Source organism: Rhea americana, unplaced genomic scaffold (assembly GCF_003343005.1).
Source record: "Rhea americana isolate MKP2758 unplaced genomic scaffold, rheAme1 scaffold_20, whole genome shotgun sequence".
Lineage (NCBI taxonomy): Eukaryota > Metazoa > Chordata > Aves > Rheiformes > Rheidae > Rhea > Rhea americana.
In genome coordinates, this window is record NW_028186150.1 from 3,959,330 (window position 1) to 3,973,652 (window position 14,323).

The window sequence follows — 14,323 nt, forward strand, 5'->3', positions numbered from 1 at the left end:
TTATTTATACTGTATTTGTGCATCCACAGTTTGTATTCCCTCTGCAATACAAAATCAAAATCCAATTATGCTCTTGTACAGATTGTTAGGAGACAGGGGGTAGCTTTTTTTTTGGGAATGCACAGGGTAGCCAAAGGCAGAATTTGGCTCAGATACTTTATCACTTATGATGAAGACATAAGAAATTAGGAAACTAGCCTGATTCTTTGWTCTCAAGTTCAGTTTGCATTCAGGAAAACAATTTGTTGTGAGTTGTCTCACAGTAAGAGAAAAAAAAATTAGTACTCTCGCTTGTGTTTGATACAAGTTGGTAGTAATTGCAGACAACCAAATTTGCTCTAGTTAGTTAATATCACATTGAATGTCTCGTTTGATGTTGGAGGGGTGGACTGAGTGGTACACACGTAGGAATGTATGTGCAGTACATTTTACACCCTGCCCAGGGTCATTTCAAGCAGTCAGTGTGCAAGATGTGGGTAGTAGCATGAACTCATGGATTTGGGCCATATTCTGCCATCACTTACTGCTGCTTCCAGAGAGGTTTCTTACGTGGACACCCCTGTTGTTTTGTCTGGAGAGTTCCTGTGACAGATGGTGCTTTACAATGTTTTATCATAAACTAGTGATAGAGCTGAAGAAGCTTTCACTTCCCATGTTCTGAGCCTGGAAAATGCTACTTTCCAGAGAAGAACTGCTATGCCGTTAGCTCGAGCTGGTATTGCGCTCRAGTTCATTAAACCTGAGTGTGGGAGTTAACAAAGGTTGAAGACAACTTCAGGACAGCTAGTTGTGCTGCTGCTCCACGGGGTTGTCACACTGCTTTCTGAATACGAGTAGGTCACTGAAATCAATAGGACCACTCTTTCTGATACCGTTAAATAGCCACATGGATGCTTAATGGAGGAGTCAGCTGAGCAGTTGTAACAGGCGCTCTGCTGTGGCAGAAGCCTTGCTTGCCGTTGTAAGAACTGATTTTGCCTCCTTCCAGCAGTTCTTGCTTTTTTTTTTTTTCAGTTTTGCTGTTCTGCCAGAAGTTTTAATTTTACTACTGAAAGCATTTGCTAGTCCTGAGAAGCAGACTGTACATCACAACAGCCTTAGACCAGCAGTCAGTTTTTGACTGCATGAGGTTATTTGCATATTATTTTCAAAAAATCTATGTGTCAGTAATGAGTAATTTTGAAAAGAGGTTAGGACTAACGTGTAAATGTTCTGTTACATGACTTTGTCAATAGGATTAGGAGCATTTGATAAATCTTGATAATATACAGTTTCTAATTATAAAATGATAGAAAATGCAAGTGCCTATACATGTAGTAATATAATGTGTACATAAATATGTATGATTGACTTCTTTTACTTACTTGGTATTTACTACTGAGTTGAGAAGAACACTGCAGCTTTTTAATAGTCATGAAGAATACTGATAGGCTTCAGAAAGCTTATTATGGTCTTCAGTATTTGCTAGGCAGTATGATTAGATCATCCGTGGATTAGACAGAGAATGTATCTAGACGCTTATTTGGTTTAGGTCATGAAATTCAGGAATTTCAAAACAAGGTTAGTATATATTTTACAAGTTTAATGGAGCATATCATAGACAGTATCACACTGTTTACTGAAGACAGGAAGTCACTATAAAATAGTGCTATATGTGGTTGATATTTTCAACACAAAAGTGACACCTGAGGCTGATGATATTACTACAGCCTCACCAAAACCAGCCTGCTGCCATGATGAAAAAGATAGAGAATAATGGATAATATAGGGCAATATAATGTAGAACAATTTTTTCAGATTTGAAATATCTACAGCTGTGGATTTCTTTGATGTCTTTTTAAGTCTTTGATCAGAAAAATTTCTCATCCCTATTGAATGACTTTTTGTTACAGATATTTTGGGGAAATGAATAGTGCTAGTACAATTCATTTACATTTTTTAAGATTATTTTAAGTTTAACCTTTTTTTTTAAAGAATTCTTTTGTTATTAAAACCTTTAAAGCTGACATGGTTAATCGTTTTGCATTGCTCTAACAAAGCTGAGCTCTGATGAGTGCAGACGAGTAAAGTAGAAATGTGTGGATTCACTTCTGGTCTATTTACATGCCCTTATGTACATTTAAAAGCAGAATAAAAGTCCTGAATTGACTTAGTGCATTTATAGTGATTAGTCTGCAATTAATTGTAGTAGATCTTTGTAGCACAGCTGCCTGTGAAGAAAAATGTCCTCACCATAGAAGGGATATCATACTACATAGAGTATGTCTACTAATCCAGAGCAAGAAAATTCTTTTGTTGGAGGTAGGATTATAATGCATTAATGATAAATCTGTGAGGATGATTCAGTCTAAAATTTTCACATGGAAGGTGAGAACAAAGAAAGCTGGTATTTCAACAGCCATCTGCCAGCTGGCATGTCAACAGTATCTTTATATAGGTGAGCTTTCACACTAAAAAAGCCTTCCAATAGCACTTCTCACCAGGGCTGCATTATKGTGATGTATTTTGAAAATTTATGTAGCTAGAATTGTTTCTCGCTTCATAGTTACTGTGAAGAGCACCTGGAGCTACACTTTCTCATTGATGTTACTTTCTGAAACTCACTAGTAGAATGGTGACATTCTTAATGAAACATATTTTTGATGTCTATGGTACAGAAAGCCTAGAAGTATGACATTAAACTTTTGACAAGAGGCTTAAGAATATTCACTGTCTTAAAATATTCAAAACCAGTGTGCATATGTTGTTGTAAGCGAAGTTATACAAGTAGTTAGATCCTGCAGTAAACTTAATCGTAAGAAAGCTATTAAAGCTCCAGTAACATATTGTGTATGAAGTGATTCAATGATGCATTACCAAACACACAAAACACCTTAAAACAAAGCATACTGAATTCATTGTTTTGTTAACTTGACAACAACTTAAATGTCAGTAGGAGCATATTTCTTTGCTAACTGTTTTTCCAAGAAACATAAAGAGGCCAATGTATGTTTATTTTACTGTGATAGAGGGCTACAGGTGATTTTGCAGTYGTTCCACAGGTAGCCTTATTCTCCAACCATCTGAAGAAAACAGAAGACATGCCACATTGCGCTTCCTCTTAACTACAAAGGCCATTATTACTTTTGCTGTCTGGACAGGATTCTATTAATGGGCTTTAAAAGTACAATAGCATTTAGGGTTTATCTAAAAAAAAAAAAAATCAATCTTTTCACACGAGGAAGGCAAAGGAAAGGGAAATATTAAAGGTGTTTATTAAGGAAATATGGTATCTTGAATCGTAGCAGTAAGCATAATACAAAAGTCTCCTTTCTTGGAATACGATCAGTTCATATTTGAAATATTTAGTATCATCAACTTCATAACTTAGTAGTCTGTTCAACAGTATTTTTCTGATTCTTCTCTTGGTGCCGCTGTATGACTGGGTCACTGTTAAGCATTGCTACAGTAACAAATTATTTCAGCTGGATTCAGAGTGGACATAATCAGTTCATCTTTGCTCTCCTTTTCTGTTCCTGTATTGACACACACATGTTGTGTTAGAAGCTAATGGGCAAGTCAGCAGGTTAGAGGACAAATTCCAGCCTGGAGGAGATGGAGGCAATCTATGCAGTTGGTAAGACCAACAGGTTGTAGTTTGGTGAGAAAGCATGTTCTAGTTTATTAAACAGTATTTATTAGGAATGCAAGTTGACAGATTTAAAAGCACAATAAATTATGTAAACTTATATCACTGAGAATATAGGAAAAACTATTAAATAAAAGTATGATCATTTATAGAGATTGTTCCAGGATCTGAATTACACTGTAACAATTGTAATATAATCACCCTTTTAAATATAGAGGGTTAAATTCTTTGTATGTAATTATCACAGTCTTATGAAATTCAAGTATAGTAGCCTACAAAAATCATGTATGCTGCTTATTCTGAGAGTACTATTATGTTCTTCATTTAATCTTTGCATATCTCATCCATTAGTAATGAATTTTAGGGAGTTAGTCCTAATTCTCTTTCCACTCCAAATTTTTTCTTTTAAATACTGAAAAGAAGAACCCCCCCCACACACACCTTTCTTAGAAGTAAWCAGAAAAAAAAACTTTAATTCATAATGACTTCAGGCCTTTCTAAAGTAAATGTGGTTACAGTTTAGTTATAAAAGCAGTTTGTGTAATGCTGATACATTATTATGTTTTTTTTTAATGAATCTTCTGTGTAGAACTAATACACATTAATACTACATTTATCCCATGATGAGTTATTGAGCTACCATTAATGCTGCAGGTTTTATTTCTCAGATTCCTAAATTCTTCAACTACTGCACATACAAATTTAAACAAAGCAAAATACAGAGTACTTTAGATGGACATCATTTAGTACAACTAGAATAATTATAGGAAAAAGTCTCATCTGAGAATTGCTCAAGCTTAATATTCAGAATGCAGTTTACTTTGCAAGAATGTATAAATGACAAGATCAATTAAAATGGAACGAAGTATTCTGCTCACCAAAATGCTAAACTTTATTTACACACTTACTTTCCATCAAATAGTACCGAAGAATGGGTTGTATGTAAACAATGAAGTACATGCAATATGATCCCTTTACTAAGAAAAATAAATTTACAATTTCTGTTAAATAAAAGACCAAATGCTAATATATACAGTCTGTTTACTGAAGGGCCTTGCAAGACATTCAGGTCTGATTTTAATAATAAATACCATGTAATGCAACATTTACAAATAGCATATCCGCACTATTCTCACAGTAATCATTTTACAAATCAGAATTCAGTGTTTCAATTAAGCAAATGAGCAGCAGCTTCTTCATAAATATTAAGGCATGTCACATAGCATCAAAATGGAACCGATGAGCTTCCTGTCGCTTCTCTCTGTCATCTGCTTTCTGAAAAATAAAAACCAAACACTTTATGGGATCTAAAGCACCACTGTTACAGAAATGAGTTGTCAAATGTCAGTGAATGGTTGATGATTTTTTCCAAGTCACTCATTTGAAAAAAGGTAAAAAGCTTAGTAAAAGCCTCAATAATTACCTTTTCAATGATGGCAGTTTGTAATAGCAATAAACTACTCAAAATTGGCTTCTGCTGCTAATGTTCAGCTGTTTTAGTATTAATGAACCATTATTTTCTATTATTCTAATAATGCTTTCTTTAAAGGAATATTGCAGAAATGAAGAATGTTTCCTTGTGCACAGTTATTTAGTCTGCATTATAAATACGAGATGAAATGAACTCTGGATTAACCATAAATGTTCTTATCAATCTTAMAATTAAAATAATCTTTTAAAATATTTCTGTTAAATCCCAATTTAGACAAAGATCAAATTGTTCAACCAACAATTAGCAGCACCAAGGCTAAACATGGAGTGTTCCATGTTTTTGTTTATATTAAAGAAATGTGAGGCAGTATGTATTTGCCTGTTTATTTATTCAGAACACACACTGATCTGCTCAAAGACTAGTTTGGATGGTACTTGGAAAAAAGAAGCATATTTAAGTTGTACCTCATATCTCATGTAGTATGTTTTACCATGTTGTCCTCTCCCATGTGCCTCTTATACTTTAAAGCAATATCAGAGTATGAAAGCACTTATTTTTAAGCACAGTGTGAACTTTTCTAAGACCCAGTGTTTGCCTCATGACAGATAAAGTGAATGCAAATCCTAGCATGAGAGAACTTAGCAAAAAAGATTTAAATCCTATTTCAGCTTGCTTATACCTAACAATTTTTTTGATGAATGAGTAAAATGAAGAAAAGCCTTTACAAATATACTGTTGTCTGAGCATTCAGATTTGTATCTAAGCTGATAATATGTATGACAGTTTTGGTAGAAATCAGTGCATGTGTTCTGCCATGAAAGTTTGTCATCTGCTCTGGCTCAATACCAAAGATTTCCTTATCATGCAATGTTTACATACGACAGATATTCCATTGRGTTCACTGTATGGATTTTACTGCATTTTGTGGCAGCAGCCGAGCTGCTCGGTATTCACTCAGTGCAGTTCAAGATTTATCAGCCTGATTTTCTGGCAGGGGCTTTATCAACATCAGTAGTATTTTTAGTGCCAGAAATGGGTTGGGAAGAAGGGAGTGGCATACTATTTCCTCCACTGAAATGCTTGTCACATTCCACAAAATTTTGTAGAATCACTTAGAAAACAGTTTTCATTATTTCTTATATGCTTCCTGGGAAAAAAAAAAGACTTAAAATTTGACAGTAATTGATGCCTCAAAACTTCCATAGAAGTATTATCGTCAAAGTATAGTGTTCATATGACTTTGTCCTAGGATCACAAAGCAGAACAAAARGAATCAGAATTCAGGATGTGAAGGTCCTAATTAATGTAGCAGGCTCCATTTTTGTGAATTTTGTGAAATCAGTAATGGTGTGAATGCTTTCTCAATTCCTCCTCCATTGGTCATACCAAAATTAAAAACCAGCAACTGAGATTTGAGAGCCATTCTTTTTTTTTTTTTTTTTTTTTTTTTTNTTTTTTTTTAATGGATCCAAAATCTCCAAGAAATGTGACAGGGCAATATCTTTCCTCAAATATTACAGTTATTATTTAAACAATAAAACAGTTGGCTGGCAGATGACTGCATAAGAACAATTGTAGACAAAAGGCTTCTACTACTATTTATCATCGGAAGAGTACAAAGTAGATGATTTATTTTAACTGGTGAATAAAACACTGCAGCTTACAGACAGAAAAATCCTCTGGGGGAAAAGCAGAGATTGTAACTGCCAGTACACTTCCCCTTTCTTTTGCTATAGGTACTCTAGAGATCTGTAAAGGAAGACAGGATTTAGGCAGAGCAATATTTTGATGAGAGGGCTACTGAAACGGGCAATAAAGCAAGCATAGGCTTAGAAACGAGGAACTCTTGAGTTTAGACCCAGTCATGCCAGTGATGTGCAATACAGCCTTGGGTCAAGATTATTTGTTCTGTACCACAACCATCTCTTCTGTAAATTGGGAAGGTAAAAACAACAGGAAGGCACTGAAAAAATATAACAATTAACAAAAGTATATACAGTACTTTGAAAATATATCTAATTTGTCCAAATATTTACGCCCAGTTTGAACAAGATGCAGCTGTCAGAAATCAGTTTACAACATAACCAATGTATTTTCATTCATATTTACTTAATAGGTCTTCAAATGGCTCAGAAAGCACTCACTCTGGGCTCAGTGCTTCTCTACATTAAAACATATGAATTACTGCATGAAGAATTGTTTTAAATGTTGACATACATCTCCATTTCTCCAGATGGAACTACCTGGAGTTAATCCTTCTCCAACTCAAAATCCAAATATTTTTTCTGRTACTCTTGTTGTGTAAGATGTGTTGGAGGTGGAAGTAAACCCAGCCAGTGCATAATGCTAGTGCTGTAACAGTGCTTTCTTGGGCCAACAGGACATGTAAAGGGCAGTCATCATAGAYTTTATATTTTCTTCTTTAGCCCATTTAATTCCCAATCTTACTGTTAGAGATATTATTTAATATTTTGAAAAGTGGGGAATGACAGACAAGTAATATTTTAATATGAAGCATGTGCAAACCTATCTGAATGCTTAACAAGGTAATTTTATTTCCATGAGCACAAAATAACAAACAGTTCTACCATATCAAAATGTGCAGTAATTTTATTTGACAGCTAAGATTATGGTTTGGGTATGTAGTTGCATTTATTGGCAATCTTGCCACTTGGAAATGATTGTGAACTGAGCATAGTTAGGAGAAATAGGAATGCATTTCTTCTGTGACATGAAAGGCCCCTTTCAAAATGCTTCTTCAAATCAATGAATTTCTATATACTACTGCATGTATAATTCAGACACACAGAGCAAAGCAGCCAATATGTGCACAATTGACTCCCTATACAGTGATGAATGCTAATGTCAGTGCAATCAGCAAAGACTGAGACAGAAAGAGATGTTTTTCCTTATTTTTAGACTATCAGGAGAACTCAAGATAAGTTGAGTTTATGTTGCACCTTCCAAATATAGTACTTCTTTAAAACTCTGCAAAATAGAAAGCTTAGATATGAACCAAAAAATTCACATTTAATTGGGAATAACAGCTTAGTGGCAAAAGCTTATCCCATTGATAGCTGTTATTAGCTGTTGATCCTTAGCTGTTGATTCCTTCCCCCTGATTTTTTTTTGTTAGGTATCTTAGTGTTTAAATGAAAACATGGTAATTTTTAAGCTTGCAATAAATAGTGAATTAATAATAAYGATCTTTTGGGAATTAATGCAGTCTGATGTGTCAGAAATTATACTGGAGAAAACTATTCAAAATAGCAATGTACAAGACTACATAAAGTATTAGGAAATATTAAATAGCATAGAAATATAGCATAGAAATACAGAAAAAAAAAATCAATTTAATTAGACTTACCTTTTCTTGCCAGTGCAATATGCCAATTATTGCCAGGATAAAAACGCAGACACCAATTAAGGCTATAGCTGTTAGTAGCACAATGTTACTTGGGGTCAGATACAGTTTGGCACTCCAGCTATACAGAACAGCAAAATCCAAGGAAACATTAATATCCTTCATTAGGGAGCAGTAAACAGATTTATTTTTTTTGTTTTTTTTTTAAAGAACCTGCTAATGCAAGATGGGCTATGACTTAGTCTGCAGAAACTAGTGTCTGTACTTGGAGACTGGAACTTAATGGTGTTTACTTAGAAATACAGGGTTTAATATAATTATTTTCAGGTAATACCATGTCTAAATTTAGTTTCTGTTGAACTACCCAGGAGGGCTATGGCTATCCTCAGGGACTGACTTACTAGATTTATCCTTTTTCTCCCAGTGGAACAAAATAAAATGCATAAGAGAAACTTCTACAAAACTGCCTGGGGCTTGGGGGGATGGAGAAGCAGGGTGAAACACTCAGTAAGATAGGTTATTTATTTCCTCCACATAAGGAGCTCATCTTGGACAGACTCATGGGGAGCAGTTGGCTTCTGCCAGTCTGAAGTTACCCAGGGACAACAGAAATTGTAGGTAATGGACCTAGTTGCCTATGGCAGGAGAAAGCTGGAGAACAACAAAGTCACAGGGCTGCTTCTGGAGGCCCTGCTTGAACCCTGAGGCTCAGTAACTCCCTTTTCATACCCCCGGCTTGCCCCACGGGAGAGCTGTCAGCAGGAGGCTTGATGCTGAGGCAGCAGCAAGGCCTCACAGAGGACTGCTCAGCCCTGTTCTGGCAGCCCTGCCTTGCTGCCCAACAAGGTTGCATCTATGAGCGCCCCTGGACGAGGAGCCCTCAATGCTCCTTGTCCGCCGAGCATCTAGTAGGTGAGACTTCCATCCTCCCAGCACTCCAGTTTGTAATTTAACAGGTGGCGTGTGATGTATGTACATCATACTGTGCTTCACACCTCCAGAATTTGTAACTAGCCAGGGAAATCTGTTCAACCTTTTCCCTTAAGTAGCCAATAAGAAAGGGCTAGGAGGGAATCAGCTGTTCTGTACCACATCTCTCTGCTCCTTACCGAGAACAGATTCTGCACCCAGAAGGCAAAGGGTGAAAGACACAGCACCCAATAAAGCGCGGGTGCTTATGTGAAGTGGGTAATTTGCAGCTAGGCTCAGGCCAGCACCACTGTTATGGTAGGTATGTTTCTGAAGGGAGAGGCACTCATCACCTTCTCCTGCAGGGATTATTTAATTGAGGGAGGGGAGAGACAAGAGAAAAAAAAATCTCCATTTCCTACTCACAGCCTACAACATTTTGCCAGCTCTTTCAAACATGGTATCCCCCTAGGAAACTGTTTTATCTACAAATTTTAATTTCTCTTAAGAGTGTAAAGAGGCTTTGAGTTGAGGCTAAGCTTAGCTGTTTGTATATAAACACTGTATTGAACACTGTATAGTTTCAGTAATGATTTCTTATTAAGTGTTAGTATCCATTCTTTTTCTTACTTTTGGGGTCAAAAGACTTGATCCTTGTAATCAGTGGGATGATACAGGTTGCTATTCTGTTGAAAACAACAGAATTTACAGTATTCAAGCTTGAGGCTGAACATTTCACAGAAGTAAAGTGCAGAATTTGGTCTGTTTTAATAGTATAACTCCGTAAACAACATATCTATGTTAAAAGAAATTATATGGAATTTGAGAAATGTTTATTACAAAATACAATTTGTTTTGGGGGAAACCTATTCTACACTATTCTACAGTGTTCATAAACTTCCTCTGTGGAAAAGCAAAAATAGTTTAAGGATAAGAAGATGAAGAAAAATTTCTGTATAACACATACCTTTAAAAACCTCAAGACTATGACTTTAAATTTTCTTCATCTGGCACAGCTCATTCCTGTGGTTGTTAATTAGTAACTCAAGTGGCACATCACTTCTCAATTCTTACTTGTTCTATAGTAAAATTAACTGCCAAAACTGATGCTGAAATCATTTCTGCATGATAAATGCAACTGACCTCACTAGTAGATCAAGCGGCAAAAAGCAGCTGGAATATGTGACTAATGTTTTCTCTAATAGCAAAAACAGAAACATGCTGATTTTAAGGGATGGACATTTTAATTACAAAGTAAATTCAGTGTTCAAGCTCTTGTGTGGGTAGTCCTTTCACCTTTACTTAAAGAAAAACATTCATACCTGTGGCAACAGATACTATGCTTGGAAGAGCTGAATTGAAGGTTTGGGGGGTTTTTTGTTTGTTTTTTTTTTGTTTTTTTTTTAAATGAAACTTGCAAACAAGCAAAAATTGCATGTTTGGTATAACAAGAATGTCTGCTTCAACCATTACCATTGTTGTCATTTATCAGAAAGAAAACTGGTGAGTCTAGCAAGTATGTTTTTATTTATAGGATTGGAGCTGGTAATAGATTTTAAATGATTACGAGGACTATATAAAAGCCTGTGTAAATACTTCAGAAGTATTCTGCCTATTCAATGAAGCACCTACGTCTACAGAATTGACCCCCCCGCCTTGGTTGTTTTTATATTTACTTCCTATATACATGTATTTTTTTAAAAAAACCTACACATGATGCCTAAATTCTGCATTAATAATATAATTTTGTGAAGTGCACTTCAAAGTGATGAAATTACCTTCGAGGAACATTATGAGGATATGGAATTACTATAAGTTGAGAGTTTGGTATGATAGCTGTCCATTCCTGTTTTCTTATGGACTGAAAGACAAACAAAGGCTGTGTCAGTTCCTTACAAGTCAACATATTTTAAAGCAAAACATTTAGAAATAGAAATTCTTTTCTGAAACATAGAACAGAAGAAACAAAAATACTAAAATTACCCCTCCCTTTCTTTTTTTTTTTTTTTTTTAAAAAAAATAAAGGAAAAAAAAAATAGTAGTACATGCATTTTTTTTTTTTTTTTTTTTTTTTTTTTTTTTAAGATAAGTGATTATTCTCTTTCATTTATAGGTACCTTTTATTTGAAAGCTCCAAAGCACTTTTAAAAACAAAAAAAAGTAAAAACCAAAACAAGTATTGCTGACATGAAATATAGCATCCACTTAAAAAGTACAAAGCAGCAACATTACAAGGAAGGAAGAAAAGAACCGATTCTACAAAGGAATTTTATGCAGGCAAAGCAATTATCCAAATCAAAATTTCACTGGAACACTAATGTGAATACTTCTCCTTTGAAAGTAATACCATGAAAATTTTAAAGACTGCAGATGGTCAGGACCTACTTTTATGTTTCAGCTGATGCTTGGATAATCATGGTGATCTCCCCTGCCCACCATACTGATCACGGTATTATCCCCGAGGCAGAAATCACTGTGTGACTCTGCAGGAGCAGAGTCCAACAGCCAGACTAAGCCCCGTGAAATCTTACAGCTGACGCCATAATAACCGGACCATCAAATCTAATACACCTTTATCATATAAACAAGCACTATATATCTCTGCTAACATTTATAGACAAGTTCAGTGATCTTTCGGTCTTACTCACTTCAGAGCTTCCATTCCCCCCAAAAGTGGGCATACAATTATTTTTTGGTTCTGTTTTGTTTTTTGGTTGGTTGGTTTTATTCTTTGTTTCTGTTTTCTTTTGGCAAACTCTTTTTCTGTACTCAAACTTCGTACTTCGAGATTCTTCTGAAAAGAAGTGTCCCGAACAGTATTTCTATCCCAGCCTTATTAGGAAAGGTAACAACATAAGTCACAGCTTAACAAGGTTAAATCTCAACTAACCTTTTCTCCCAAAGGACGAGGAATGCCAACGTACAAATGGTCAAGGAAATTAGCGCTGCGTCCCAAGCCTAGGACATTGTATGGCAACTGGAGAGCAAAATGTGCTGACTGGCTAAGCTGTCCAGCTGAAATTAAATTAGAAAAGAAGCTTCAGGAAGTAATTTGAAAAAGGCTTTCTATGCARACACACATTTCAGAATAGAAATAAATAAAAATAAAAATGTTCAGGAAATTTTAACTACACCATATGATTATTTAATTCATAAAGGCTAAATTCCACATTGCCAAACTACTTGTGGGCACTCAACTTGGAGAACAGCTTAAGTGCTTTAGATTTCTGGGTAAGATAATTCTTCTGAGCACTATTTCCATGTTAAACTGAAACCAAAACACTGTTTGTTACAAGTTGAGAAGAAATGAGCCATCCTCACTAACTTTGATTTGGCTAGCCCAGAGTCTCTTGCCCCACTGATTTACAAACTCAGATTCAATGTGAAGGCTCACTCTTATTCTTACTTGCAGTAATCAGTAACTACTACTTATTCATGTGTCAAAAATTAGCTAAACAAGTGCTCATAAGCAAATTCTGAAATAATAAATTGATTTAATGGCAACAGGATTACAGCAGTTGGAAGTCAGGTCCTAGTGACAGCATATAATTATAAAGAACTGAAGGAGAGACATAGGGGAAAAACATTTTCCTTTGTTAAAGGCAGTAAGGAAGCAAGATTAAAGCGTTCTTAGTTATCTATAGATTCACTAACATCCTAGTTCTGATGTGGCTGATTATTCCATTTAAGTAAAAATCTTGTAATCTTCCCATTTCCTGCAAACTGATTTAACTCCTATGGGGATTCTTTGTTCATTTCCTAAAAAGCCTCTTAGTAAGTGATCTGGCTCCAGAGAAGGAACGATAGCATCACCTTGTAAGCACCTCGGTGAATTCAGGCTTTCACCAGACTAACAGAAATAAGTTCAAGGGACCTTTGACAATGAAAGTAGGTTCACATGATCAGTCAAAACAGTTTTTCGCAAAGACACGTAGTCAGGATTTTTTGAGTGCAAGATTTTTGCACTGCTTTGACATTTCATGCCCAATTTTAGGCATAACCTAAGCTAAGCAACAAAACATAACAGAATGTGAATTACAGAACAGGAATTCAAAAGTTGCGATGCTACTGTAGAAAGCCATAGACAGAATTATGTGTACGTGTGTGGAGGAAGTCTGCCCAAAGAGATGGAAGTGATTTAATACCTTAAATTGGACACAAACAGAAGAGAGGTGCAGGGAGAGCATGGGAGTGTTTTAAATCCTGATTCTAAACAAAGAACCTTTAGCTCAGAGAGACTCTGAGGTATGTACCACAGGAAGCCCAGGGAGTACATGCCAGAAATGATCACTCTATACTATCTTTGTTCTCTTGCAGGCATTTGTTGGACTCAGATCAGTCTAAATGGACTTTAGATAGCACCTTACATGCTCTTTCCTCTATTTTTATTCAGAACTGAACATTCATCATATTAGACAGAGATCAACTGAAGTCACAATCAGAAGATAGGTACTTACAAGCTCTCATTTGGACATCTCAGGAGAAAACAAATTTTCAATTGTCCTATAGACAAAATAATTGCTTGTTGCAACTCTAGTGGTTTCAATAGGTATTTATATGGGAGTACTACAGTATAAATGTACTGCATAAACTATCAAGGAGATCAGTCTTTTTAGCTGAACAATTTGTAACGTGGTGTGCTAGACACTGGTACTGTAAGAGGATGCTTCCCTACAGCTTAGCAGAAGATCCAATTCTGTGCTCTATTAAAAGCCAAACTAAATCAACCAAAACAATAACATCAGGTTTACCACATGACTTTTCAGAAACATTAAAGAGATTTAAATAAGCTAAGATATTTTGCATTTCCTGAGATTATATTTRCAGCCAGCTCCTTTCTACCTTTCCATACTTGCATTTCTTCTAAGGTCCATTTCTGAAACTCAGTATTTTTCATCGGAGACCTCTCTCCTGGCTGTACCAATCGTACTAGATCTTGCACAGTGGTAGCGAACAGGGGGTGAAGGGGATGCAACCACCTATAAGCTCC

The 14,323-nt window shown here is 35.6% G+C and overlaps 1 protein-coding gene across 2 annotated transcripts in view; it reads right to left on the bottom strand.

Moving 5' to 3' along the window:
* Nucleotides 1-3,231: 3,231 nt before the first annotated feature.
* The window catches only part of ITFG1 (integrin alpha FG-GAP repeat containing 1), a 99,073-nt gene continuing 87,981 nt past the window's right edge, over nt 3,232-14,323 (bottom strand). For both annotated transcript variants that reach the window (XM_085303817.1, XM_085303818.1), the window contains exons 15-18: nt 12,224-12,348; nt 11,112-11,194; nt 8,428-8,545; nt 3,232-4,903 (exon numbers count right to left, since the gene is read on the bottom strand). In XM_085303817.1, the coding sequence (XP_085159943.1) occupies nt 4,844-4,903; nt 8,428-8,545; nt 11,112-11,194; nt 12,224-12,348 (386 nt within the window). In that variant the 3' untranslated portion in view covers nt 3,232-4,843. The remainder of the gene's footprint in view (nt 4,904-8,427; nt 8,546-11,111; nt 11,195-12,223; nt 12,349-14,323) is intronic.